At 43.0% G+C, this 27,164-nt stretch overlaps 2 protein-coding genes across 8 annotated transcripts in view; one reads left to right on the forward strand and one right to left on the reverse strand.

Annotated features, from left to right (window-relative positions):
• Nucleotides 1-24,829, forward strand: NOX1 (NADPH oxidase 1). Of its 5 annotated transcripts, none has more exons than XM_002720381.6 (13): nt 1-177; nt 3,844-3,939; nt 11,068-11,178; nt 11,417-11,501; nt 11,831-11,982; nt 12,074-12,255; nt 12,345-12,477; nt 17,873-17,965; nt 18,645-18,880; nt 19,083-19,245; nt 19,845-19,991; nt 20,196-20,320; nt 24,010-24,829. In XM_002720381.6, the coding sequence occupies exons 1-13, from the start codon at nt 133-135 to the stop codon at nt 24,134-24,136; spliced, it is 1,695 nt and encodes a 564-aa protein (XP_002720427.1). In that variant the 5' UTR covers nt 1-132; the 3' UTR covers nt 24,137-24,829. The 5 variants fall into 5 exon arrangements, with proteins under 5 accessions (XP_002720427.1, XP_069923016.1, XP_089180656.1 ...); XM_070066915.2 differs by lacking the exon at nt 24,010-24,829 and adding an exon at nt 22,417-22,589; XM_089324528.1 differs by lacking the exons at nt 1-177; nt 3,844-3,939; nt 24,010-24,829 and adding exons at nt 6,322-6,451; nt 22,417-22,589.
• Nucleotides 24,363-27,164, reverse strand: part of CSTF2 (cleavage stimulation factor subunit 2) — a 34,952-nt gene continuing 32,150 nt past the window's right edge. For 2 of the 3 annotated variants that reach the window (XM_008273145.5, XM_002720386.6), the window contains one exon: nt 24,363-27,048. The gene's annotated coding sequence lies outside the window, so the exon portion shown is untranslated. The remainder of the gene's footprint in view (nt 27,049-27,164) is intronic. The other variant, XM_089324527.1, reaches the window with a different exon arrangement.

The raw sequence follows: 27,164 nt of genomic DNA on the forward strand, positions 1-27,164 counted from the left end.
TGCACATTTTTCACATCCTAAAGATTCACAGAGGCTGAGCTGGACAGAGCTCCCTATCCTGAAGACCCTCTCCAGAAGCCAAATTGCTGCAGCAGCCCTGCTGCCAGAAAAGCTCCAGGCCAGCTCCTGACGATGGGAAACTGGGTGGTTAATCACTGGTTCTCAGTTTTGATTCTGGTAAGTGATGTCTCACTTCCTATTAGTTGGGAAGGTTGACAGAGTAAGGAGACAACATGTTTGTTAAGATTTGTAAGTTATTTGAAAGGGAGATTTCATGTTAGTTATTGGGTTTCAGTTTATGAATCCAATTCTGGGCCAGATGAGTGGACAGGGGCAAAGACTATGCAATTATTCATGTTGTCAGGTGATAAGTATTTGGAATGTCAATCCGTTCTCGTTCTCATTCTCTGTCTTCTTTTCTCTTCCATCTCATTTCTATCCCTTGGAGCATTGATTTCTCCCCATCCTTCCTAGACTCTCCCCACCCAGATTTCATCAAATCATTGTCTTTTTTGAGATAAAAGTGATCTGAGAGATCATCTGGTTCATCACTGCCTGCTAAAAATATATTGCAAGCCCACATTCATCATTTCTGAACTTCCCAAAGTTATAGTGAAGAAGGTAAAAAGAAACAGGTGGAATTGTTAACAGCATAGTTTAACCCAATTTATCAAAAAGATTATCCCCTCCGAATGTAATACATATTGAAAATAGTAATGAGATCATTTATATTCTTTTGGTTTTTCCAAGTCTCTACAATCTGATGTGTATTTTACATTCACAGCACATCTCAATTAGGAGCAGCTACATTTCAAGTGCCCAGTAACAGCGGGTGGGGTGGTGGCTACAGCACCGCATAACAGTGCAAATATAACCCAGCTTCCTAATTTTGCAAAGGAAAATAAGACCCAGAGGTCACACAGTGAATGGATTGAAGAGCCATCACTTAAACCCAGCTCCCCAGTGATCAACCCAGAGCCTCTTCACTATCCCACAATCTCTTCCCCGCTCCCAAAGAAAGGAGACCTTTCTCCACTCTGATTCTTTCATTTCTGAGCCACACCTGAGCCTGGAGCACCCCAGGTGCCTTCTCACTGCCTTAGAACGCCAGGCATCACTCCTTCGGGGGCTTTTGCTCTTTTCTCCAGTTTTTCCTATGGGTCCCTTAGGACTGCCCAGGTGCACCAGGGGAAAAGGTACAGCATTCTCCTGGAGGGGTTTTTTCTAGTATTTAACAAAAAGCCCAGTGTTTATTTTGTCAGGTTATCTCATGACATGTTGAACACTCAATGCCCTATGTTTAGCTCCTTTTGCATTATCACAGGAAGAGAACTAGTTTAGGAGACAGGGGATCTGGCAGGTACATTCAGTGCTTGAGTGAACTTGATCAAATTATCCTCTCTAGATTTCTGGTCTCCCATGTGTATATGGGGGTTTGGGGAAAGGAGCAGTGACCTAATAGAATGACTAGTTTAGATACAAATATCAGGGTGTTTCTAGCTCTCAGACATACTGTGGTTTTTTTTCTTTTTTAACCCTTCTCTTATTTTTTGCTGGGAGGAGTTTATCACCTATGGTGGTGACACACATTTAATTCTGCTGCTTTGCCTTTTCACCCTGACTCAGCCTGCTGGCGGCCTCTGATTTCTTGCTGTCTCTGGCATATACTCCTATGCCTAAAGTATTTTTCCCCGCTCCTTCCTCTCAGGCCTTGTGCTCTGCCTTCTTCTCCATGCACAGGGGAAGGAATAGCAGCCAAAGTGGGCAATGGATTTCCTTCCCCCTGGATGAACTTCTTCATGTACCTGGCTTACAATTGCTAATGGGATAAGAGCTCTTTTTTTTTTTTTTTTTTTTTTTTTTACAGGCAGAGTGGACAGTGAGAGAGAGAGAGACAGAGAGAAAGGTCTTCCTTTGCCGTTGGTTCACCCTCCAATGGCCGCCGCGGCCGACGCGGCCGACGCGCTGCGGCCGGCGCACCGCGCTGATCCGATGGCAGGAGCCAGGAGCCAGGTGCTTTTCCTGGTCTCCCATGGGGTGCAGGGCCCAAGCACCTGGGCCATCCTCCACTGCACTCCCTGGCCACAGCAGAGGGCTGGCCTGGAAGAGGGGCAACCGGGACAGAATGCGGCGCCCCGACCGGGACTAGAACCCGGTGTGCCGGCGCCGCTAGGTGGAGGATTAGCCTAGTGAGCCGCGGCGCCGGCCTGGGATAAGAGCTCTTTAGCCCGTATCCCTCTCAGGTCCTGAAACAGTTCTGCTTCCCCTTAAGAAGCATCTCTTCTCTGTCTCCTGAATTCCTGAGGTAGCCACCCCTTGCAACTGGAGTAAAAGAATCTCAAAGACACTCAAGTCTGGAAAGAGTATCTAAGCAGAGGAGGCAGGAAGGAATTGATTTTGGTAAAGTCAGTTTGGTAATGACTCAACTCTGTAGCCAGCATTTGCTGAGCTTTTACTATGCACCAAGTATTGCCTTCATCACTTTACGTGCACTATGTTATGTAACCCTCACAGCATTGCTGTGTGGTAGATGTTGTTATTTAGTAGCCTCATTTTACAGATGAAGATATTGAGGTTCCGAGACATTAAACCACATGTCTAAGATTACAGAGCTAGTAGGAAGTGGTGATAGAATTTGAGCCCAAGGAGTTTGACTCCAATATCACACTTTAAATGCTATCCTGCTAGAGATGAATGAGTAGTCAAGATCTGGAGAATCTGAATGAACCATATCTTAGGCTAAAGGCTCTTTAGCTGTTGGTTGAGATGGGTCTGACCTATCCTAGGGAGAGGGATACATCCTACGGCCACCCCAGTGCCCTGGAGACCTGCTGAATTAGAGTAGCACTTCCAAACTTGGGCTCAAGCCCAGTTGGTTGGTCTCCAAGACAACAGGCAGTGGGTTCCAGGTTTCCCACTTAGCCAATGCTGAGCCAGAGCTTGGGACAGGCAAAGCAATCTTAGGAGGTCAAATGAGTCCAAAGCAATAATAGGTGAATTCGAAAGAAGATTCACCATTCAAAAACAGCAAAGTGTGTGTCAGGGTGTAATTAAAGAGGCAGGCCCATCTGGAGTGGTTATGGCCTTTTCAGATGTGTGTTGTTATAAATGCTAAATTTAGTCTTTGTTTCTTCAGAAATCCACTATTCACTTACTGCCACCTTTTAGGTGCAGTTGTTTGAACACTCTAGTTCAGAAATGAGACAATGTTTCTGTCCAAAGCTAGATAGTGCATATCGTAGGCTTTGCAAGCCCTATGATTTCTGTCCCAGCACCTCAACTCTGTCATCGTAGCATGAAGAGAGCTATGAACAACATAGAAAGGAATAGATATGGCTAAGTTCCAATGTCACTTTATTTACAGTCACTGAAATTTGAATGTTGCATAATTTTTTGTTAAAGATTTATTTATTTATTTATTTATTTGAAGCAGTCAGGACTCGAACCGGTGCCCATATGGGATGCCAGCACACTGCAGGCAGCAGTTTTACCCCCCTCCATGCCACAGTGCCTGCCCCCATAATTTTCATATTACATGAAATATTGTACCCTTTTGATCTTTTTCAACCATTTAAAAATGGAGAAACAAAAAGAGTGTAAAAAACATTCTTAGCTTGCAGGAGATGCAAACAGGTGGTGAGCCAGAAAAGCCCCTGGACCTTGGTTTGTTGTCCTTGCTCATTAGCAGGTACGCACATTTCAAAGTGCTAACTGAGAGAGCAAATCCAATACTGACAGGGTTGTACTCATTTTAAATGAAAACAGATAAATCCCAAACAGCCAAATGGCACACTGTTACCTCCTTTCCACACCCCAATTCTACTGTATGTTCTGTTCCTCTAGGTTATTTGGTTTGGACTCAACGTTTTCTTGTTTGTGCAAGCATTTCTGCAATATGAGACGGACGACAAGTACTACTACACAAGGGAAATCCTTGGGGTGAGTATCACAGCTGTGATATAGACAATCTCTATTTTTTTCCCTTATCTCTGATTCCAGCTCTATTTTGACCCGATTTCCTCTAAGGCTAGGGCTGTCAGAAAAATGGCAGGATTTTTCAGTTAAATTTGAGTTTCAGATAAAAAACAAATCACTTCTGATTTAAGTATGTTCCAAATATTGTATGGAATGTGAGTATACTGAAATACTAATATATTTTTTTTAATCTGAAGTTCAAAGTTAGCTGAGTATTCTTGTATTTTTATTTACTAAATTTGACAACCGTATGTAGGGCATACTCCCCAGATCAGATAAAGAAAACATCCAGGGGCCAGTCTTTATATTTTTTTTTTAAATTTTTATTTGACAGATAGAGTTAGACAGTGAGAGAGAGAGACAGAAAGAAAGGTCTTCCTTCCATTGGTTCACCCCCCAAATGGCTGCTACGGCTGGTGCTGCGCCAATCCTAAGCCAGGAGTCAGGTGCTTTTCCTGGTCTCGCACGCGGGTGCAGGGCCCAAGCACTTGGGCCATCCTCCACTGCACTCCTGGGCCACAGCAGAGAGCTGGACTGGAAGAAGAGCAACTGGGACTAGAACACAGCGCCCATATGGGATGCCAGCGCCGCCATTGGAGGCCATTGGAGGGTGAACCAATGGCAAAAAGTAAGACCTTTCTCTCTGTCTCTCTCTCTCACACTGTCCACTCTGCCTGTCAAAATAAATAAATAAATAAATAAATAAATAAATAAATAAATAAAAATTAAAAAAAAGAAACTTCAAAATGGTTTCTAGAAACTCAGGTGGGAAGGGAAGGCTCACTGAATAGTGCTCACGTCCATGATTGTGGTTTTGTTGTTGTTGTTGTTGTTAATTTTTGCCAGATATAGTATTCTTGATGGAAAAATTCTTTTTTTCAATAACTTCATTTTTTTAAAATGACTTTTATTTATTTGTTTGAAAGGCAGAGTTACAGAGAGGCAGAGGCAGAGACTCTGCCTCTGTGCAGATCTGAAGCCAGGAGCTTCTTCCGGGTCTCCCACATGGGTGCAGGGGCCCAAGGACTTGGGCCATCTTCTATTGCCCTCTCAGGCCACAGCAGAGAGCTGCACCAGAAGTGGAGCTACCGGGACTCTAACCGGCTCCCATATGGGATGCTGGCTCCGCAGGTGGAGGCTTAGTCCACTTCGCCACAGCGCCGGCCCCCCATGCTTGTGTTTTAACCAGAGAAGCCTTTATTTGAAAAACGAAAGGAAAAAGGAAGGAACAGGCAAGCAGGCAGGCAAAAAAAAAAAATGGAGGGAAGGTAGGCAGGAGGAAGGCGAGTGGTCTGGAGGAAGAGGGGAGAAAGGAGGGAGGAGGGAGTGAGGAACGAATGGGGGAGAGAGGGGAAGGAGGAAGGAGTGGGGGGGAAGAAAAGAGAGAAAGGGGGAGGGAGGGAAAGATAAAGTACAAAGAAAGGGGGAAAGGAGGGAAGGAGAGACAAAGGGGGAGAGGAAGAGAAGGGAAGGAGGGAGGAGAGAGACAGAAGGAATGGGGAGGGAGAGAGGGATGTAGAAGGAGAGAAAGAAAGGAAGGAGGGAGGAACTAAAGAGGAGACAGAAGGGAGGGAGGGAAAGGGAGGGACGAATGGGGAGAGAAAGAAAAAGGGGAGGAAGGGCAGAGGGAAAGGAAGGGAGGGAGGAAGCAGAGAGTGAAAGGAGGGAGGGAAGGGGGAGAATGAGAATGAAAAAGAAATAAGGAAAGACCAAGGGCACCTTGGAAGTCAGTGCTGCGGACTAACATCATGGTCATGGAAAAACGCCTCTGAAACAGGAAACGTTTGGGGCCTGGGCGGGGCTGCCAAGAACTGGGGTCAGGTCTCGGTAACAGCATGGAGAAAGCTGGGGGTGGCAGGGGAAAGGTGGGGTGTGGAAATCACCGGGACTGGACACATGGAGGTGAGGGTGGTTCTCTCACAGGCTGCTGCACCTGGACACTCCCTGCTTCGAAGAGCAAATGTGACGGCTATCTCTAGTTTATTATGCCCTATCAGGTATGGGATTTGCTCCCATCGCTTTCATCTCCACCGAGCCCTTTTTCAGTCACTTTCCACAAAGACCCACCCAATGGACGGACACGTTTGAAGACAGCATGTCCTTTTAAAGAAAACTTTCTTACTTTCCATAATCAGAGGTCCCATGCTGAGATCACAATGAATTTGAATGTTCTGTTCATGGGGCTGATTTTACCCTGCTGTTTTCCTTTCTAAATGTTTGTCCCAGATCCTTCTTTAGAAATTAGAACTCCGAAGGAAGTGTTCATTTGTTTTAAAAATAGCTTTTTATTAAGAGAATGATGCAATCAGTGTGACTCGTTACTAAGAGCTTGATTACATGATGACCAAAGAGTCAGCAGCAGCAAAATGAATCATGCTGCTGTCCTGTGGACATCTCATTTTTTGAAGCCCTGTTTAAAACAAACCTTCTGGAGAAGCAATGCTGTCTTCAACAAAACCAAGCCATATAGAAGTGTGTAAGTACAATGTGGAAACTCCTCCCCTTTGCACTCCCATGAGAGCACCATGTCTGTAGTGCAACGTGTGTATGCAAAGGTGTGCTTGCTCACATGTTGTCATGCACATGGGCTTTATTTTTTGTCTTGGCATAGCTATTACTGTTCGTTCACCTTTTTCTTTCCATACAGTCACATGTGCTCTTTGGGATGTATAGTGCTAAGTGTTTTTGATTAACTTTTATAGTAGGGCATGTCACCTTTTGTTTGAACCAAAAAAAAAAAAAAAAAAAAAAAAAAGAATCACTTTGTAGATATTGGCCAGAAATTGCTTCCTTTTTTTTAAAAAGATTTTATTTATTTATTTGAGAGGTAGAGTTACAGACAGTGAGAGGGAGAGACAGAGAGAAAGGTCTGCCATCCTATGGTTCCCTCCCCAAATGGCTGAAACGGCTGGAGCTGCACCAATCTGAAGCCAGGAGCCAAGAGCTTCTTCTGGGTCTCCCACACGGGTGTACGGGCCCAAGCACTTGGGCCATCTTCTACTGCTTTTCCAGGCCATAGCAGAGAGCTGGATCGGAAGAGGAGCAGCCAGGACTAGAACCGGCACCCATATGGGATGCTGGCGCCACAGGCGGCGGATTAACCTACTGAGCCGTGGCGCCAGCCCCAAGAAATTGCTTCTTATACTCAATGTACCTCAGGTATAGTCCCGTGTGAGTACATAAGCATGGGTGTGCTAGAACCATCTCATGCCAGCTTGCAATAACATCCTCTCTACATCTCTTTAAACAAATTTTATTGGGGCTGGCATTGTGGCACATCAGGCTAAGCTGTCACTTGCAACACTGGCATGCCATATCAGAGTGCTGGTTGGAGTCCCAGCTACTCTGCTTCTGATCCAGCTCCCTGCTAATGTGCCTGGAAAAGCAGTGAAAGATGGCCCAATTGCTTGGGCCTCTGCCACGAATGTGGAAGACCTGGATGGAGTTCCTAGTTCCTGGATTTGGCTTGGCTTAGGCCCAGCTATTGTGGTTATTTGGGGAGTGAAGCAGCAGAATGGAGATCTCTTTCTCTCTGTGTCTCTTCCTTTCTCTCTAGCACTCTGCCTTTCAAATAAATCTTTTTCTTTAAATCTATTTACTTATTTGAAAGGCAGAAAGAGCTCACATCTGCTGGATCACTCCCCAAATGCCTGAAACAGTTGGGGAGTGGGCCAGGTCCAAGCCAAGAGCCAGGAACTCAGTCTAGATCATTTATGTGGATGCCAGGGACCCAAGCACTTAAGCCATCACCACTACTTCCCAGGGTGCCTATCAACAGGAAGCTGGAATTGGCTGCAGAGCCAGGATCTGAACCTAGGGACTCCCATATTAGGAATATGGGAATCCCAAGCAGCATCTCAATTACTCAGCCAAGTGCCCACCCGCATACTTGCAGCTGTGTGCATCTTTTCCAAACTGCTTTCGGTAGGGTCCAATGACACCTTGAATTCTACCATGGCGGGAATATTTACATCATCAACATTGACAAATGCTGGAAATCAGGAATCTCCTTCCCCTGAACAAGCTGATTGTTAAAATATGTACCACCACTATACCACCACATATGGCTCTCAGCCTTTTAGGAGAATAATAGTCCTTTGCATTGATGTGTCATAATTCATTTAATCATTCCATAGAGCATTTTATAATTCATGCTCACCTGGGGAATATATGGAGAACAGTTTGATTCACTATGAAGCAGGGCAAGTACGCTGCAGAGGAAGGAGTTTAAGTCCAAAGTCAATGAGGCATTAATGACAATAGCAGTTTAATTATAACATCTGTAAGTGTTGATTGAGGGAAACGAATATACATTGGGCTATTTCAGTGTGCTGTGATGGGGTAAAAGATTTTCTCAGAAAAGAATTCATCCTGTACAGATAGCTGCCACAGAATATGGGGCTGTGAAATTATAGTCCTACATTTTCAACTCACTTGCCAATTTTAGCTTCAAGAAACCTCTGTGACTCAAATAAGCAAGCTGTGGGAACTGATGTGGAAATGCAGGGTCTCCGAGATAAGCAGAGAAAATTTCCTCGGAAATGGAACAGGCTGTCTCTACCAAAAACAGTCGGAGTGTGACTCAGCAGAGCGAGAAAGCACAGGTCATGTGGAAGATCCAGAAATGGAAAACAGCAGGGCAGCTCTTGTTCACTGCACTGCCTGACATTGTGAGCCATTAGCGACCCTAGGCAGATCTTGACCTGGCTTATTCACCTGATGTCACATTGTCCTGGACCCAGGTTATATGGAAAATTAGTATCTGTGCTTTACATATTGTTAGGGACAGACTGAGCGATTGTTAACGTGGATCCATACTCTTCCTTTTAGCAAGTCCTTGACAGGCACACGTGTAAGGCTGGCCAGTTGGCTGAAGTGCAATAGAAATTCTCTGGCTACCACCACCACCTGCACTTCTACAAGACAGTCACATCCCATAGCCTGCAGTCCCAAATACATGAAGCAGACTTAGAGACCAGTTGTGCAGAGTTGAGGCTACAAGCTGGACGTAGCTGCCGTGGAGTGGAGCATATTCCGCCAGTCTGTACCTAGTTCAGCCTGTTTCTAGGTTGTTAGATCAAGTTCTTGATTTATGCTGCTTGGCTACCCAAGGAAATCAGCCTGAAATTCTGCTCTCAGAAGTTCTGTCTTCTCGAATCTCTACATAAAGTTAAGAATTTTGCTCTAGGGGATTGCTAGTCTTGCCTAAGCTTTATTCCATTTATAAAAAATATAACAGTGCTGGACACCAACCTTTTCTTTTTAAAGATTAATTAATTAATTTATCTGAAAGGCAGAGTCACACACACACACACACACACACAGAGAGAGAGAGAGAGAGAGAGAGAGAGAGAGAATCTTCCATGAACTGGGATTCACTTCCCAAATGTTCCACAAATGTTCCATCTGGATCTCCCACCTTCACGGCAGGGGACCCAAGTACTTGGGACATCGTCCACTGTTTTCCCAGACACATTTGAAAGGAGTTGGATGGAAAGCAGAGCAGCCAGGACTCGAACCAGCACTCAGATATGAGGTGCAAGATCTGCAAGAGGTGGCTTAACCCACTGAACCACCACATCAGCCTCATATTCCATTTGTTAAGATATTTTATAAAGGTACTTCAAAAACTTCATGGAAAATTAAATCAAAAGATAAGTTTATTTTAGTTAAAAAATTTTTGAAATCCATGCAGGACTTTTTATAATATATGTTTTTGGGGTCAGCATTGTGGCGTAATAGGTAAAGCCACTGCCTGTGACATTGGCATCCCATATGGGATGCAAGTCCCAGCTGTTCCACTTCCAATCCAGCTCCCTACTATTGGCTTGGGAAAAGCAGCAGAAGATGGCCCAAGTACTTGAGCCCCTGCCACTCTCCTTCTCTCTCTCTCTCTTTCTCTGTAACTCTGAGTTTCAAAATAAATAAATAAAATTTATAAAAAAGTACACATTTTCATGATCCTTTTGAAGACCCCTCATATGGAGAGATTTCAGAAGTTTTTTGCACTAAAATAAATTTATTTATTAAGTTCATTTTCCATGAACTGTTGAAGCACACTTTTGTACATATAAATGGTTAAATCTTTCTATTTATTGAAATTTTTGTCTATTAAAATTTTTATTTATTTTACTTATTTGAGAGGCGGGGGGGGGCACTCTGATATGGGATGTAGGCAGCCCAAGTGGCATCTAAACTGCTTCTCCAAACATCCAATGCTTTATTATTTTTATTACACAGCTGTTACATGCTTATAATTGCAACATTAGACAGTATAGAAAAAAAGAATAAAATAGCCACCACTGGTAATTATAGCTCTAAGTAAAAATTTTATTTAAAAATGCAAATAAAAGTATATATGATTCTTAAGGCTATTTTGTAAATGGCAAATAGTAAAATCATAATTGAGTCTATTAAGTACAATTATTCATTGCAAAATATTACATACATAGAATATATTTGCTAACATGGAATAATTAAGTTCTTTTTTTTAAAGATTTATTTTTATTTATTTGAAAGAGTCACAGAGAGAGGTAGAGACAGATAGAGAGAGGTCTTCCATCTGCTGGTTCACTCCCCAATTGGCTGCAATGGCCAGAGCTGAGCCGATCCAAAGCCAGGAGCCAGGAGCTTCTTCCAGATCTCCCATGTGGGTGCAGAGGCCCAAGGGTATGGGCCATCCTCCTCCGCTTTCCCAGGAGCATTAGCAGGGAGCTGGATTAGAAGTGGAGTGGCGGGACTCCAACTGGTGCCCTTATGGAATGCTGGCACTGCAGGCTGGGGCTTTAACCCAGGACGTCACAGCGCCAGCCCAAAATCATTAAATTCTAGTCTCTTTCACATTAATTAATGTGTAGTGAAATATTTCCAAGCCAGTGTCAGAGAAATTTCTCAATTCCATATTAAGTTCAGTCCATTTTCTATCTTTGGCAAAGAGAGAGCTTAGCCTGATTATGCTAGCTACGGAGAGAGTGGGGTGTAAGCCAAGCCCTGTCCATTTGCATGTCTCAGACAAGTGGACTGAGCCAGTGCTTACCTGTTAGGTGGTCAGATGAAGCAGCAGCATGTCTTTTTTTTCCCCCTCTGCTCTAGTCTGCATTGGCCTGGGCCCGAGCCTCTGCTCGCTGCTTGAATTATAACAGCATGCTGATCCTGGTTCCCGTGTGTCGCAATCTGCTGTCCTTCGTGAGGGGCACCTGCTCAGTGAGTCTCAACCACTACTACAATTTTCACATTAAAGAAAGAGACCCCTGGCGCCTTAGTAGGACAGCCCAACACTGAGTCCCTGGGGATGGAAGCCAGAGGTCTCTTTTGGTGGCCAAGGGGGTGGGTGAGGGTAGATGGGTATTAGTATGCTATGTATAAAACATATTGGTTACTGGTTACTGAGTTTCTTAAGGCTGCCTGGGGGCACCTCACCACAGTCACCTTCTATTTGTAGTTTTGCAGTCGAACACTGAGAAAGCCATTGGATCACAATCTGACCTTCCACAAGCTGGTGGCGTATATGATCTGCCTCCTCACAGGTAACTCAAGCAAACCCTGAAATTGCAGACTCCAGGGCATTCAGAGTCCAGATTCACTCATCCACACCTACAAACATTCAACAAATATTTATTGGCATTATTTGTCAGGCATTGCTCTATGCCTGTTTTCATAGAGCACACATTCTATTCCCATGGGGACTGACTGAGTATAAAAAAAGATCTTGGATCTCTGCATTCTTGGACACCTGTCGTAGACTTATCATTATGCTAGGCATTCCCTCTAGGATTCTCCTATTTTGGTGGGGTATGCTTGCCATGATGTTCCTCAGATAGATGCTTCTTACACTCTTTTCCATCTTTCCACTTAGCTGTTCATATAATCGCACACCTGTTTAACTTTGAACGCTACAGCAGAAGCCGGCGGGCCACAGATGGATCCCTGGCCTCTGTTCTCTCCAACCTATCTCATCATGGGAAGGAAGGAGATGCTTGGCTAAATCCCATCCATTCCCCAGACACGGTGAGTTGACTGAATGGCAAAGCATCTAGGCTCTGGAAGGGCACAGTAACCTTGGTGGACATGTGTCTTGCTGACATTTCTCCTTTCACAGACATTGTTGTATGTGACGTTTACCAGCATTGCTGGTCTCACAGGAGTTATTATCACGATAGCCTTGATTCTCATGGTAACTTCAGCTGTGGAGTTTATCCGGAAGCATTATTTTGAGGTCTTCTGGTATACTCACCACCTCTTCATCATCTATATCATTGGCTTAGTGATTCATGGTGTTGGGTAAGGTTTTCAAAGTCTCATTCTTTTGTTCCAACTCCCAACCTTGCACAATTCGTTACCTTCAAAATACCCACCGTTGTCTGTTCCAGTGGAATTGTCCGAGGTCAAACGAAGAAGAGCATGGAGGAGAGCCATCCTCATGAATGTGCAGAATCTTTTGAGAAGTGGGATGATCCTGACCATCACTGTAGGCATCCTCAGTTTGAAGGGCACTTCCCTCAGGTAAAAACCTTATGGATAAGGACAGACTCTAGGAGTTGTTATTACTGTTATGATTACTCATTATAGTTATCATTATTATTACCTCAGCCCTATGCTGGGTCCTAAGAAAGATATTCCAAGGTTCCTGCCTTCAAGGAATTTCCAACATCACTGACAACAGGCAATTAACAGAGGATCTTTTTTAAAAAAATTTATTTATTTGAAAGGCAAAGAGAAGGAGGGAGAGAGAGAGGGAGAGAGAGATCTTTCATCTTCTGGTTCAGTCCCCAAATGACCGCATCAGCCTAAGCTGGGCTAGGCCTAAGCCAGGAGCCAGGAACTTCAACCAGGTCTCGCAAACACTTGAGCCATTTTCCTCTGCCCTCCCAGGCACATTGGCAGGAAACTGAATTGGAAACAGAGCAGCTGGGACTTAAACTGGCACTCTGATATGGGATGCCAGCATTGCAAGTGCTAGTTTAACCCACTGTTCTGCATCACTGGCCTAACAGAAGATCTTGAAGTGACAGGACCAATGGTTGTTGTATATTGCAAGACCCTCTGTAAAAGTAATAATGATAGCCCACATTATTAGTACTATTGATCATGTGCTGGCCTTGCTGTGTAAGATGCATGATCTCTGGCCGGCGCCGTGGCTCACTAGGCTAATTCTCCGCCTGCGGTGCCGGCACCCCGGGGTTCTAATCCCGGTTGGGGCGCCGGATTCTGTCCTGGTTGCCCCTCTTCCAGGCCAGCTCTCTGCTGTGGTCCGGGAGTGCAGTGGAGGATGGCCCAAGTGCTTGGGCCCTGCACCCGCATGGGAGACCAGGAGAAGCTCCTGGCTCCTGACTTCAGATCAGCGTGGCACGCCAGCCATGGCGGCCATTGGAGGGTGAACCAATGGAAGGAAGACCTTTCTTTCTGTCTCTCTCTCACACTGTCCACTCTGCCTGTCCAAAAAAAAAAGATGCATGATCTCACTTACATATAGAAATAACCTATGGAGTACATACCTCTCTTGTCTCCATTTTAAGACAAAAGGACAGGGACTCTGGGGCCAGTGTTGTGGTGCAGTGAGTTAAGCTGTTGCCTTCAATGCCAGCAATTCAAATGGGTGCCAGTTTGAAGTCCCAGTTGCTCTACTTCCGATCCAGCTCCCTGCTAAGGCAGAGGAAGATGGCCCAAGTGCTTGGGTTCCTGCCATCCATGTGGGAGGCCCAGATGGAAGTTCCAGGCTCCTGGCTTCAGCCTGGACCAGCCCTTGCTGTTGTAGCCACTTGGAGAGTGAACCAGAGGATGGAAGATCTCTGTCTTCTTTCTGTCTTTCTCTCTCCAAAACTCTGCCTTTTGAATAAATAAAATAAAATAATAATTTCTTAAAAAATCATTAAAATGCCAAGAGATTAAGTAACTAAGCAAGTAGTGGAACTTGAATTCAGCCCAAGGCGTTCTGGCTTCAAACTTGTGCTCTTGACCACTGTACTGCCCCAAAGCTCAGCTGTAACATCCCAGTCAGTCGAGTGGGCTTTCTTTGGTGATATGAGGACATGCTTGGACATTATTGTAGAGGGACCAGCACTGTGGTGTAGTAGGTTAAGTCACCACCTGCAGTGCCAGCATCCCATATGGGTGCCAGTTCGAGTCCTGGCTGCTCCACTTCCCATCCAGCTCCCTGCTAATGCACCTAGGAAAGCAGCAGAAGATGGCCCAAGTCCTTGGACCCCTGTACCCTTGTGGGAGACTAGGAAGAAGCTCCTGGCTCCTGGCTTTGGCGTGGCCCAGCTCCAGCAGTTGTGGCCATTTGGGGAGTGAACCAGTGGATGGAAGACCTCTCTCTCTCTGCCTCTCTCTCTCTCTCTCTCTCTCTCTAACTCTGCCTTTCAAATAAATAAAATAAATATTTTAGAAAAAGAAAAAGAAATTATTGTCAGATACTGGATGATTAGGAAACTGGATTTTAGGTAACTGAAGGTGTTCCCCAGGGTAATTATAATGGATATTATGAATCAATTCTGCTTGCTCATAAAGTAGGTTATATTGAAAAATGAATGGAAAAGTAAGTTCGATTTGTGGTGCTTCAAAGTGATTTGAGGATAATTAAAATGGTTAATTGAGATGCAGGATTAAGAACAATACCTTAGGGGCTGGCGCTGTGGAGTAGCAGGTAAAGTGATACCGGCATCCCATTTGGGCACCGGTTTGAGGCCTGGCTGCGCCACTTCCAATCCAGCTCGCTGCTATGGCCTGGGAAAGCAGTAGAAGATGGCCCAAGTGCTTGGGCCCCTGCACCCATGTGGAAGACCCAGAAGAAGCTCCTGGCTCCTGGCTTCGGATGCTCCAGCCGTTGTGGCTGAGGAGTGAACCAGCGGATAGAAGTTCTCTATCTGTCTCTCCCTCCCTCCCTCTCTCTCTCTCAACTTTGTCTTTCAAATAAATAAATAAATATTTAAAAAACAAAGAGAAAGAAAGTACAATGGCTTAGTTAGTCCTCACCTAATCTAATATCTAAAAATTTCTCCTAAAGTTGACATTTCAATTCAGTGGGAAAATGATAAATTAATATTTTTAGAACAGCAAGAAAATCATCTGGGAAAAAAGTTACATTTTCATTCCATATCTTACACTCAAACATGGGTTGAGGATACATGGGGCAAGGGTTTATATGTAAAAAAAAGCACCCTAAGATCACATAGGAATTTTTTCTTATGCTGAAATGGGAGAGTATACTTCTAAGTAAGACAAATAATCTCAAAGCCACAAAAGAAAGAAACCAGACAAGACGGTCAGAAATAAAAACTGACAACAAATTAAGTAGGAAAAATATTTACAACTCACAGACCAAGGGCTAATTTCTTAATATATAAACAATTCCTAGAAATCAATACTAAAAGCCTAACCTGATAAGAAGACATGTAAAAATATGAACAGGATAATCACAGAAATGGAGGTGTACTTTAATCTTAAATACTGAAATGATGGTTTGTGTTTTTATAATGGAAGAAATGCAAAATTAAATTACAAGAAAGGAGGGTTTAACTTATCAGACTAGCAAAGATGAAAAAGTGTAGGGCAATGCTCTTGCGTATTTCTGGTGAGAGAATCAGTCCATGTAACTGCTTGTAGAGGGTGATTTGGAAGTGTCCATGAGACTTTACAAGTCTACTTCCAGGATTTTATTCCACAAATATACTTGTCTATATGTTAAACTACATGTCTGAGCTTATTCATTGCAGCACTGCTTGATGGAAAAAAAAAGATTGGAAACCAGTCTGCATCAATAGTTAAATGACAGGACTTTATGGTGATGGACTACCCTGCCGCTAGTAAAATACGTATGAATAAGAACCAGTCTCCAAGATATGAAATGTAAACACGCAGGGCAGTGTGTATAGTCTGTTAACATTTACATGAAAAGGGTAGCTCAGGTGCCGGCATTGTGGTGCAGTGAGCTAAGCTGCTGTCTGCAATGCTGGCATTCCATATCACAGCATGGTTCTTGTTCTGGCTGCTTCGCTTCCCATCCAGCTCCCTACTTATGTGCCTGGAAAAGCTGCAGAGTACGGTCCAAGTACCTGGGCCCCTGCCACCCACGTGGGAAACCCGGGTGGAGCTCCGGGCTCCTGGCTTGGGCCTGGCCCAGCCTTGGCTGTTGTGGCCATTTGGAGAATGAACCAATGGATGGAAGATTCTCTCTCTCTCTCTCTCTTCTCCTCTCTCTATAACTTTGATTTTACTTTCAAATAAAATAAATAAATTCTAAAAAAAAAAAAAATCTCAAGGGTTGCTTTGATGGGTCATTTAATACCCTAAGGAAGACAACACCAGTTTCCTCCATAAACATTACAAAAAATGCTATTTCAATATTCCCTCTATTTGAAAATTAAAACACTAATACATGTTTATTGTAGAACATACAGACAAATTACATATAGAGTTCTACCATGTAAGGTAAGCATCTTTGTCTTTGTCCTATATCATATGTTTTCCTTTATGGTCAAATACTTCCCTGAAAAATCTGTTTGAAACAGTTTTATGATATTCTATTCTTGACATTTTTTCTTAGTAAATATTGTGTATTTTATGTACAGCTTAGTTATGTGTTTTTAAATGTTCATTTATTTTTTAATTACTAGAGAGAGAGAGAGAGAGAGAGAGAGAATCTTCCATCCCCAGATACTTGCAACAGGTAGGGCTGGGCCAAGCTGAAGCCAGGATCCAGGAACTCCATCCTGACTTCCCATGTGGGTGGCAGGAACCCAACTACTTCAGTTATCCTCTACTGCCTCACAAGCACTTTAGCTGGAAGCTGGATCAGAAGTGGAGTTGCTGGAACTTAAACAGGCATTCTGACATGAGATGCTAGTGTCCCAAACAGTGGTTTAACGTGCAGTGCCTTATTTATTCCTTATTTATTTCTTTATCTCCATTTCATAGAAGTGAAATTCCAAGGTCAAAGAGAAGGGATGCCTTTGAGGCTGTTGAGGGTTACTGCCAAATTGCCCACTGGGAAGATGCTGCTAATTTGCACTTCCAGCAGCTGCACGGGTGACTATTCCCATTTCCCTGAATCTCGGTTAACACTGGGCATTACTTCTTTATTTTTTAAAAAGATTTATTTATTTATTTGAAAGTCAGAGTTACACACAGAGAGAAGAGGCAGAGAGAGAGGTCTTCCATCCACTGGTTCACTCCCCAATTGGCTGCAACAGCCAGAGCTGAGCCGATCAGGAGCCAGGAGCCAGGAGCCAGGAGCCAGGAAGGAGCTTCTTCCAGGTCTTCCACGCGGGTGCAGGGGCCCAAGGACTTGGATCATCTTCTACTGCTTTCCCAGGCCACAGCAGAGAGCTGGATCGGAAGTGGAACAGCTGGGACTCGAATCAGTGCCCGTATGGGATACCGGCCCTGCAGGTGGTGGCTTTACCTGCTATGCCACAGCGCAGGCCCCTGGGCATTACTTCTTAAAAGTGTTTTTAATCGTATGTTTCTATTTCACGTCTATCTTCTCCATTGGTTCCTCAGATTGGACAAGTTGTCCTGAAAGATTGTCTTAGAGCCTTACAATTAAATTTTACATATAATTTAAGAATGTATGTACATTTCTATCATCTATATCTCTATCATCTATCTAAGTATATTTCCATCATCTATCCATGTATTTTATTTCTGTGGTTTTTTTTTTTTTCACTTCCTGGTCAGACCTATGAGTTTTCAGAAAGTGTTCTGTTTATGAGTAGCAGATTAGCAAATGAAATCATTGTGGTATATTTCTTTTGATTTCCATCCTCAAGATCTGTGAAATTAGAGGTTTAATGTAGGCACACATCAGAGATCTTAAGTGAAAGAATAAATTGTGACACAGTCAGTCTTCAGTGAGAGATCGATATGTGATCTAATACTTTGCTCTGTCTCTGTGTAGTCTTGGGAGTGGATCCTTGCACCATGCATTCTTTATGCCTTTGAAAGGATCCTCCGGTTCTATCGTTCCCGGCAGAAGGTTGTGATTACCAAGGTAAAGAATACACACTTTTCTCTTGCTGTGATAAGAGTTACGTTATGCCTGATTATAAAACTCAATTGCCATCTGGCTGTGTTAAAACAACAACAACAACAACAACAACAACAACAACAACTCAATTGTCATGTTGTCATTGAGAAGAGAATAAAGAGGAACACAGGAGCAACCTACCTCAGTTTCTCCAGTGTGGGACAAAATGATGGGAAGGAGGGGTCTGGTGGAAATGCTCAGGATGGGTCTTTTTCAGAGCTGTCTTTCCCGGATCTAACCTGGGCCAGATCTAGTCCATGAATACATTTTTGTTCGGCCCACATAATGTTCATTAAAAAAATAATTGATTGCCAACAGTTAAAAATCTGAATGGAGGCTCAGTCTCTCTCTCTCTCTCTCTCTCTCTCTCTCTCTCTCTCACACACACACACACACACACACACACACAGAGGCATTTCTTGCTTCCGTTGAAAAATCAGAAAAGCTGATTAGCAACCAAGTCACAGTTCAGTTTTGCAACCCTTGTCAAGAACTGAGTAGCTGCTGCCCCCTTTAGAAAGAGCTTGGGTTTGCAGTTCACCTCCATCAGTCACTAGCCCTCCAGCTCTACTCAGGGACTTCCTCGGCCTGCCCCTGTTGCCATTTGAGTTTGCCTCCTTGGGTCTGTGTGTCTCCTCCACAGGTGATCATGCACCCATCCAAAGTTTTGGAATTGCAGATGAAGAAGCGCGGTTTCAGCATGGAAGTGGGGCAGTACGTCTTCGTTAATTGCCCCTCAATCTCTTTCCTGGAGTGGCATCCCTTTACTCTGACCTCTGCTCCAGAGGAAGATTTCTTCTCCATTCATGTCCGAGTAGCAGGGGACTGGACAGAAAAACTCATCAAGGCTTTTGAACAACAGAAGTTACCACTACCCAGGTAGGTCCTTGAGACCAGTAGGGTCCAGACCAGGATGCAGACTGGCAGAAAAGAGAAAGCAATCCCTCATTAAACCTTAGGCCTGGTACAACAGCAATAATCAGGTAGAAGTCAGCCATGGGAACAGCGAAGTTTCTGGGAGGATGTTCAAGGTTAGAGGTGGAGGTGACTCACTTGCCTGTTGTCTTCTGTCTCCTGCCAGAATTGAGGTAGATGGTCCCTTTGGCACAGTCAGTGAGGATGTTTTCCAGTATGAAGTGGCTATGCTGATTGGAGCAGGAATTGGGGTCACTCCCTTTGCTTCCATCTTGAAATCCATCTGGTACAAATTCCAGCGTGCTGACCACAAACTCAAAACCCAAAAGGTACATTTCCACATAGTACTTGTCATCTGGCCTGGCACTGGCAGGTCTATTGACTTCATGCGCTAGATCTTTCCAATGGCTAAGGGAGTAAGCCTCTCTCTGGAGTTACGAGAGTGAGAAATCACTTCTCTGCCACACCATTGGCTTCTACAGATTCACTGTAAAAGCAGAGGCTGTGATTTGATTCGCAGTTTCAAATCACCCTAAATCAAATATGGTCTTGGAGGTCTCTTTGCTTGAGGGACATTGTCAGAACACGGGACATCCCTGTTGCCTTAGGTCTGCTGCTCTGTAAAAGTGGATTTGTCAGGTTGGTCAATAAGTGTAGAGTACATGTGAGGGCACTTTCACAAAGTTTGTGGAAAGTGGAATTAAAAGATAAGTTTATTTGCTGGAAAATAATTAAAATCTATGCATAAGAGATCTTCAAAAAGTTTGGAAAAAATGTGGGTTGCAAAAAACTATGCAATGTACTTCAAAATTCTTTTGCACCAAAATGCACTTATGTTCACTCCATTTTTCCATGAATGTTTTGAAGTTCCCTTGTGTATATATTTAAAAGGCACTTAATAAGACTATGTCCTCTTTGCTTATTCCAGATCTATTTCTACTGGATCTGCAGGGAGACAGGTGCCTTTGCCTGGTTCAATGACCTGTTGAATTCCCTGGAAAAGGAAATGGAGGAATTGGGCAAAGTGGGTTTTCTAAACTACCGTCTCTTCCTCACCGGATGGGATAGCAACATTGTAAGTTTAAATAACACATTAATTCTCATGTTAAATGTTAAGATGAAAGTCAGTCAAAAGATAGTGCATGATGACTAGAGATAATTATTTCTTCTGATTTCCTACCTGCCTTCAGCCTCACACCCAAGTTGAAAAGTGGCCAAAGAAAGATGCAGCCATCAGGACGTGCTTGCTTTTTCTAACTTCTTATTTTTCTGACTCCAGGTTGGCCATGCAGCAATAAACTTTGACAAGGCCACTGACATCTTGACAGGTTTGAAACAGAAAACCTCCTTTGGGAGACCAATGTGGGACAATGAGTTCTCTACTATAGCTACTGCCCACCCCAAGTAAGTACATTCTCCTCTAGTTAGTTGAGTTTGCAGAGCTAGGGTTTAGGAAAGACAGTATAGCATGTTGAACACTCAGAAAAAGATCTCAGGAGCAGAAACCATTCTTAGATTCTTGCTTAAAATGGAGAAAACCTTATGGTTTTTTTTTTTTAATCAAAAACAAAGGTCACAATTTTGTAATTGGTGAGAGGGTGTTTGCTGCCCCAGCAAGCCTCTATTCAGTGAGGCAAGGAACCTCCATTCTGATCTACCAAACAAAATAGAGACCTGCAGCAATTCAAATGCATTTGGGTGGGGGGCAATGACCTCTAAAGTAAGAAGGCTTTGGAGTGCAATATCTGTTTCACTGATCACCTGAGCTCAGTCTTTCTAGAGAGTTTTGCGACATATTCATGAATACAGGAAAACATAGTGCTATGAAAGCAGCCATTCCAATGGGCGAGTACAGTTGATTGTAGCAGATACACTTCCTGAACAAATCAGTAGGTGAAGATCAATTCAATTCTACAGAATTATTAGCTACTTTCTATGAGTTTGGCATTCACTATTCTAGAAGCTTTGGAGGTTGAAAGAGAAATAGGATACAGTTATTGCCCTCTGGTAGCACACATTTGACCACGGCATACATATAATAAACTCAATCAGAATGACCCACTGTGTAAAACAGGTGCATGGACACTCTAGGCAAGAAAACTCTATGGCCACATCGGATGATCAGGAAAGGCTTTGGGAAGGCAGTGGCAAGAGCGCTTAGTGACTTGGACTCAGATGATCCTAGGTCCTACCTCAGACTGGTTGTGACACTTTCTAGTTCTAGGACCTTGAGCTAAAAAACCCTCTGATCTTCCAACTCCTTATCTGTTAAAATGGTTATGCTAGTAAATGCCTGCTGTGCTCATTTGCAGGGCTGTTGTAAAGATGAAGTGATACAATGTATCAAAAAAGCTTTGTACGTCATAAAGCAGCGGATAAGCAGAAGTTATGCTTGAGATGAAGTAGTTGAAGTTGTGAGAGTGCAGCAGATTGCCAGGAGAGAGAATGGCAAAGGATAGAGTATTAAGTAATGCCTACATTATGTGGAGCGAGAGAAAGATAAACCAGAGAATAAGTAGGAGAACGTGGGGAAGTGGTGTCATAGATATCAAGGAAGGAATTATTAGAGATGTGTAGTCAAGTATTGGAAAGGTTCTGTGTCAGGAAATTTTTTAAAGCTTTATTTATTTATTTGAAACACAGAGTTACACACACAGAGAGAAAGTGAGAGAGTGAGCTTCCACCCACTGGTTCACTTCTCAAAAGGCCACAACAGCCAGGGCTGGGCCAGGCTGAAGCCAAGAGCTTCTGCCGTGTCTCCCATGTGGGCGGCAGGGGCCCAAGGACTTGGGCCATCTTCTACTGCTTTCACAGGCCATTAGCAAGGAGCTGGAAAGGAAGTAGAACAGCCAGGGCTCAAACTGGCGCTCATATGGAAGGCTGGCACAGCAGACAGCGGTTTAGTCTGCTACAACACAGCCCCAGCCCCAGGAAATGCTTATTTAGCCCGATGACAATCTTAGCATATTTATAGACAGGACAGAGACCAATTGATAGAAATAAATTAACATACAAAAGAGGGGAGAGGACTAAGATGGACTTAGTGGAAGATGGACAATAACAAGTATTGGACAGTAAATGGAGAAATTAGAATCCTACATTGCTTGTGGGAATGTGAAATGGTGCAGTACTTGGGCAAAATTTGGCAGTTCCTCAAAGAGTTCCCGTATGACTCAGCAATTCCACTGTTCAGTATACACCCAAGAGAAATGAAAACTTGTACATGAACGTACATAGCAGCATTACTCATAGTAGCCAAAAAATAGAAACAATCCAAGTATCCACCAGCAGATGAATGGGATAAGGCAAATGTAGTATCTGCATGGATACAAAAGGAATGAAGTATTGATACATGCTACAACACAGATGAACCTTGAAGATGAAAATATTCTAGAATTAGGGGCCGGTGCTGTGGCACAGTGGGTTAAAGCCCTGGCCTGAGGTGCCAGCATCCCATATGGGTGCTGGTTCTAGTAACGGCTGCTCCTCTTCCAATCCAGCTCTCTGCTATGGCCTGGGAAAGCAGTAGAAGATGGCCCAAGTGCTTGGGCCCCTGCACCTATGTGGGAGACCCAGAAGAAGCTTCTGGCTCCTGGCTTCGGATCAGCCCAGCTCCGGCCATTGCAGCCATCTGGGGAGTGAACCAGCGCGTGGAAGACCTCTCTCTCTATCTGCCTCTCTCTGTAACTTTTTCAAATGAATAAAATAAATCTTTAAAAAAAAAAGAAAATATTCTAGAATTAGATAATGGTGATTATTGCACAACTTTGTGGCTATACTAAAATGCACTAGTTGCATACTTCAAAAGGATGAATTTTATGGTATGCGAATTATGGCATAATTATATTTTAAAAAAGAGGACAGAGTGAGTGAGACACGGAGCTTAACTGGAAAGACATCAGCTCTTCACTGTGAGAAATTGAGGTGGGAATAAACTCACAGTGAATGGCTTTAATGGAAGCTAACACATATGCACTTGACTGAGCCACACATTTTCCCAATTGTGTCACATGTTTCCGCTTACTCTTCAAAACAACCCTGAGGTGGGTACCATTTTTATCCCTATTTTATAGGTGGGAGTCTGAAATACAGAATGGTGAAGACCTTTTTTTTTAAAATATTTATTTATTTACTTGAGACAGAGTTAGAGAGAGAGAGAGGAAGGGAAGGGGGGGGGAGAGAGAGAGAGAGAGAGAGAGAGAGAGAGAAAGAGAAATCTCCTATCCGTTGGTTCACTCCCCAAATGGCCGCAACAGCTGGAGCTGAGCTGATCCGAAGCCAGGAGCCAGGAACTTTCTCTGTGTCTCCCATGGTGCAGAGGCCCAAGCTCTTGGGCATCCTTCGCTGCTTTCCCAGGCAATCAGCAGGGAGCTGGATCAGAAGTGGAGCAGCCGGGACTGGAATCACTGCCCATATGGGATGCCAGCACCACAAGCAAATGGTTAACCTACTACTCTGCAGCACCAGCCCCAAGACCTTTTTTCTTTTTTTAAATAAGATTTATTTATTTATTTGAAAGGCAGAGTTAGAGAGAGGGAGAAGCAGAGAGAGAGGTCTTCCATCTACTGGTTCACTCCCAAATGGCCACAACAGCTGGAGCTGGGCTGATCCGAAGCCAGGAGCCAGGAGCTTCTTCTGGGTCTCCCACATGAGTGCAGGGGCCCAAGCACTTGGGCCATCTTCTACTGCTTTCCCAGGCCATAGCAGAGAGTTGGATTGGAAGTGGAGCAGCTGGGACTTGAACCAGCACCTTTCTTAAAGTCACATGGGTGGGACAAATGTCAGAGCTGGGATTTGAGCCCATAGCCTGGATCCAGGGTCTACCACTTATGTACAGTGCTGTAATACATCTCTTGGGTATCTGTGTCCTCAATAAGTAAGTATTACAGTAGTAAGGGTTCTTGGGAGCATAGTTGGGACTTAACAGAAAAGGCTAAAAAATTGACATGAAGAACATGGGAAGTCAACCACCGATTGTGTTTTAACTTGGTGTTGTTGGGAATAAGAGGCCTAGCAAAAGCAGTCTCTTCATTCCCACTAACACCCGCAGCCTTTACTGCATTCCTGCCCTTACTACTGCTTTATTCTTGCAGGTCTGTGGTGGGGGTTTTCTTATGTGGTCCTCAAGGTTTGGCAAAGAGCCTGCGCAAATGCTGTCAACGACACTCCAGTCTGGATCCTAGGAAGGTTCAATTCTACTTCAACAAAGAAAATTTCTGAATTGCAGTAATGAGGATGGCTATCTGCATTTCATCTCGTTTGTATCATCCACTACTCAGGTCAGGTTTGAGCAGCCATTTAAAAGCCATGACTGTAGCAAGAGCTTTGGCGGTTGACAGTTACACAATTTAATCCCAGGTGGCTCTGCTGACTTTAGCTGTTACTATCTCCTGGACTTTGGTTACCTTCCCGCCCTCTCACCCTCACAGAAGATTTCTAATTAGGGTGCCTTTTTAAATATAAATTTATTGAATAATGACAAAACATAATAATAAACATAAATAATAAACAATGAACATAAAATTACCAAGAACTCTATCCCCATATAACACCAACTACATACATTCTGTTACATTAAACATAATCTTATCCAGTGTGAACAGCAATTTATGCTTTAATTTTGCTTGTCAAAAAATGAAGGATTTTTTTCTTTGCTTAATGACTTGTTGCATTTTCTGGGCTCTCCATTTGGGAAAGAAAACCTTGAAAGTATGTGAATTGTAATTGAAATTGTATTATAATTTACAGTCAGTTATCCTGTCATCTTCTATTATTCTGTTGAAAATAATTGAAAAAACTTGAACTCCATCTTAGGATGACTTTTGTAGTCAACACAAAGGCTCCTTATCACTCTTTTTATTAAGGGGACTTATTAAAGTCTCGTTTAAAAACTAAGAAATAATTTACAATTTCAATAGCTTTTTTTTTGGTTCCTACCTACCTATTCACCAAGTAATCATTCACCAAGTAACATAAGCAAAAGGCCATTTCTTTGTCTTACCAGAATGCTTTTTATTTTTGTCATATATCCAACCTTAGCCTACAATTACATCTGCTCTAGGATGTTAGTAGTCACCATGAATCACTAGGAGAAAAGAAGCCCTAAGCCCCTCAAAAGAGGGAAAAAACTTCACATTTAGTTGTACCCAGAGTTCAAGTCATTATAGATTGATGAGAATGTTCCTACTGAATTAACATTATAGCACCAATTATCCTACCATTAAGTCACCAAGAATGAACAAATGGTTGTTTCTAATTATTCAGGAACCTCTGGTATGACATGAAGGATTAGTGAGATAGGTTTTTCAGTCACTAGTCTGAACACAATAAAGGTAGCTCATGGACCCATGGTACCTAACTGTGTTATTACACCAGTAAAAGACACTTACGGGTGCTTCTGTAGGGATAGATTGGGATACCACTGCTATTGCCAATTTGTTCACTTGGATTTCAGTTACCTAAATTAATTTTAATAAGACTTTGGGAAAACACACAATGTAACCTCAAAAACACGGTTCCTGTTAGACAACTGCTGACCAACTAATGTCATCTTCAAGACCCTTGATTTGGAATGCTAGTGTTCCCTGAAACTTAGGTGTTCCTGATGAGAAGGTTTTATTCTAGTCTCAAATCAACATATCAAGGTTCTGGTATTCATGGAAATGGACATAAAAGGTAATGAAAATAATAAACTCTGCAAAATTGTCATCCAAGCTTAATTGGAGATGAGCAGGATACCCAGAAAGCTCTTCAGCTGTTTTGAGCATATTTTCTTTGCTAGGTTAATATGAAACAGCTTATTCAGCACATTTCTGTTATAAATGATTATGTATCAAGAGTAGAAAATTCCTCCATTTCAACGTTTATCAAGTAGATGATCTTTGCATTCTTTTGCTTGCCATGTAAAGCAATATGCTATTACATTCTCTAAGCCTATGCCAGGTTTTCAATTGATCTGACCATAATCCCTAACCCAGGGGGTAGTATTCTGAGAATACAAATAGGATCAAAAATAGTTCCAGTAGAACTTTACTAATTATTAAGGCAACTTTTAACCTCTTGAGGTTGGCTTGATGGAGAGAAACTATGTTCCTCCTTAATGCCACTAGGAGAGAGAGAATACTAGGCAAGACGACCCCAGGTTAGAGCACTGATTACATTCAGAACTATCTGCAAGGTAGGAAGCAGGGACACACCTACCAGGCAACCTGAATGCTTGTCCTCTACATTTGGTCTGAAGTTTTAGGGCTTTCTATGTTTTAAGTTCCCAGAATAAATTTGGTTTATAATGTAGGGCTGCAGGTTAGTGATTTCCTGGAAGACAGGATGAAATGTATTTTGTTCACTCTATTTCTGCTGTTGTTATTTCATCTTGAACATGTGAAAAATCAGTGGGTTTTTAAAGCTGACTACAAGACTGAAGTTTTAGGACAAGAAAATGTCAACAGTGTCTTGTATTGTTGATATACTCAAACCAGTGCCAACACAATCTTTTGTCTTAACTCTGAACTATGAATGTTCAGATCTGCTATTGACAAAATGCATTTTGATATTTATATTTTTCTAAACTAAACACATTGCTGTGCTAGGCTCTTTGCTTTGTTGGCCTTTTGACCATTTTATAGCTCTAAGCATGTGCTGTTTTCTCCCAGAAGACTCAGAAGTCTGAGAAAGTTTTCAAAGGGCAAAGCCTTATTATTCTTGCTAGAAGCAAATTAAGCAAAAATTAAATTCCAGAAAACACTGCTTCTGAGAAATTCTCAAATATTATCAAGAAGAAAGAATGGTTAACCAAAAGAGCAAGCTACAATATAACATTAAAGCACAATGCTGTGGGAAGGGTAGAAAACACATCTAAGGTTTCACCCTTGGAGTTCAGCTTCTTAAAACCAAAAAGGTCATGTATATCAATTTGCAGTGTACTAAAATTGTGTTCAAAGTTTATTTCAAGTCACAGAAAATATACAAACTAAGACAACAAAATTAAACAGTTTTGTTTCAAGAGAAGGTGATGAGAGTCCTCCACCTGGCACCAACTGAGTCAGTCAGGGGTTAGGATGCTGAAGTCATCTTTTTGCAACATTAAGTTATGGAAATAATTTCCAGATCTGTTGCCAGGTAGCTTTGAAAACCTGTAAGAAAAATTTTGGAGAAAGCCATGAGAAGTGGAGATAAAGTTCTCTTCCCCATATATCAGGAAAAAAATTAAAGGCTAGGTGAGGGAGGATAAGGCATAAAATCAAACCAC

This window comes from Oryctolagus cuniculus, chromosome X (genome assembly GCF_051225735.1).
Source record: "Oryctolagus cuniculus isolate XC-2025 breed Fujian yellow rabbit chromosome X, ASM5122573v1, whole genome shotgun sequence".
NCBI lineage: Eukaryota > Metazoa > Chordata > Mammalia > Lagomorpha > Leporidae > Oryctolagus > Oryctolagus cuniculus.

What these genes read in the sequence shown, in the direction of transcription:
- NOX1 (XM_070066915.2), top strand. Translation starts at nt 133, where the DNA reads ATGGGAAACTGGGTGGTTAATCACTGGTTCTCAGTTTTGATTCTG. An exon ending in TTAGTGATTCATGGTGTTGG is followed by an intron (nt 12,256 to 12,344) that starts GTAAGGTTTTCA and finishes TGTCTGTTCCAG; the next exon opens with TGGAATTGTCCGAGGTCAAA. An exon ending in CAGAAGTTACCACTACCCAG is followed by an intron (nt 18,881 to 19,082) that starts GTAGGTCCTTGA and finishes GTCTCCTGCCAG; the next exon opens with AATTGAGGTAGATGGTCCCT.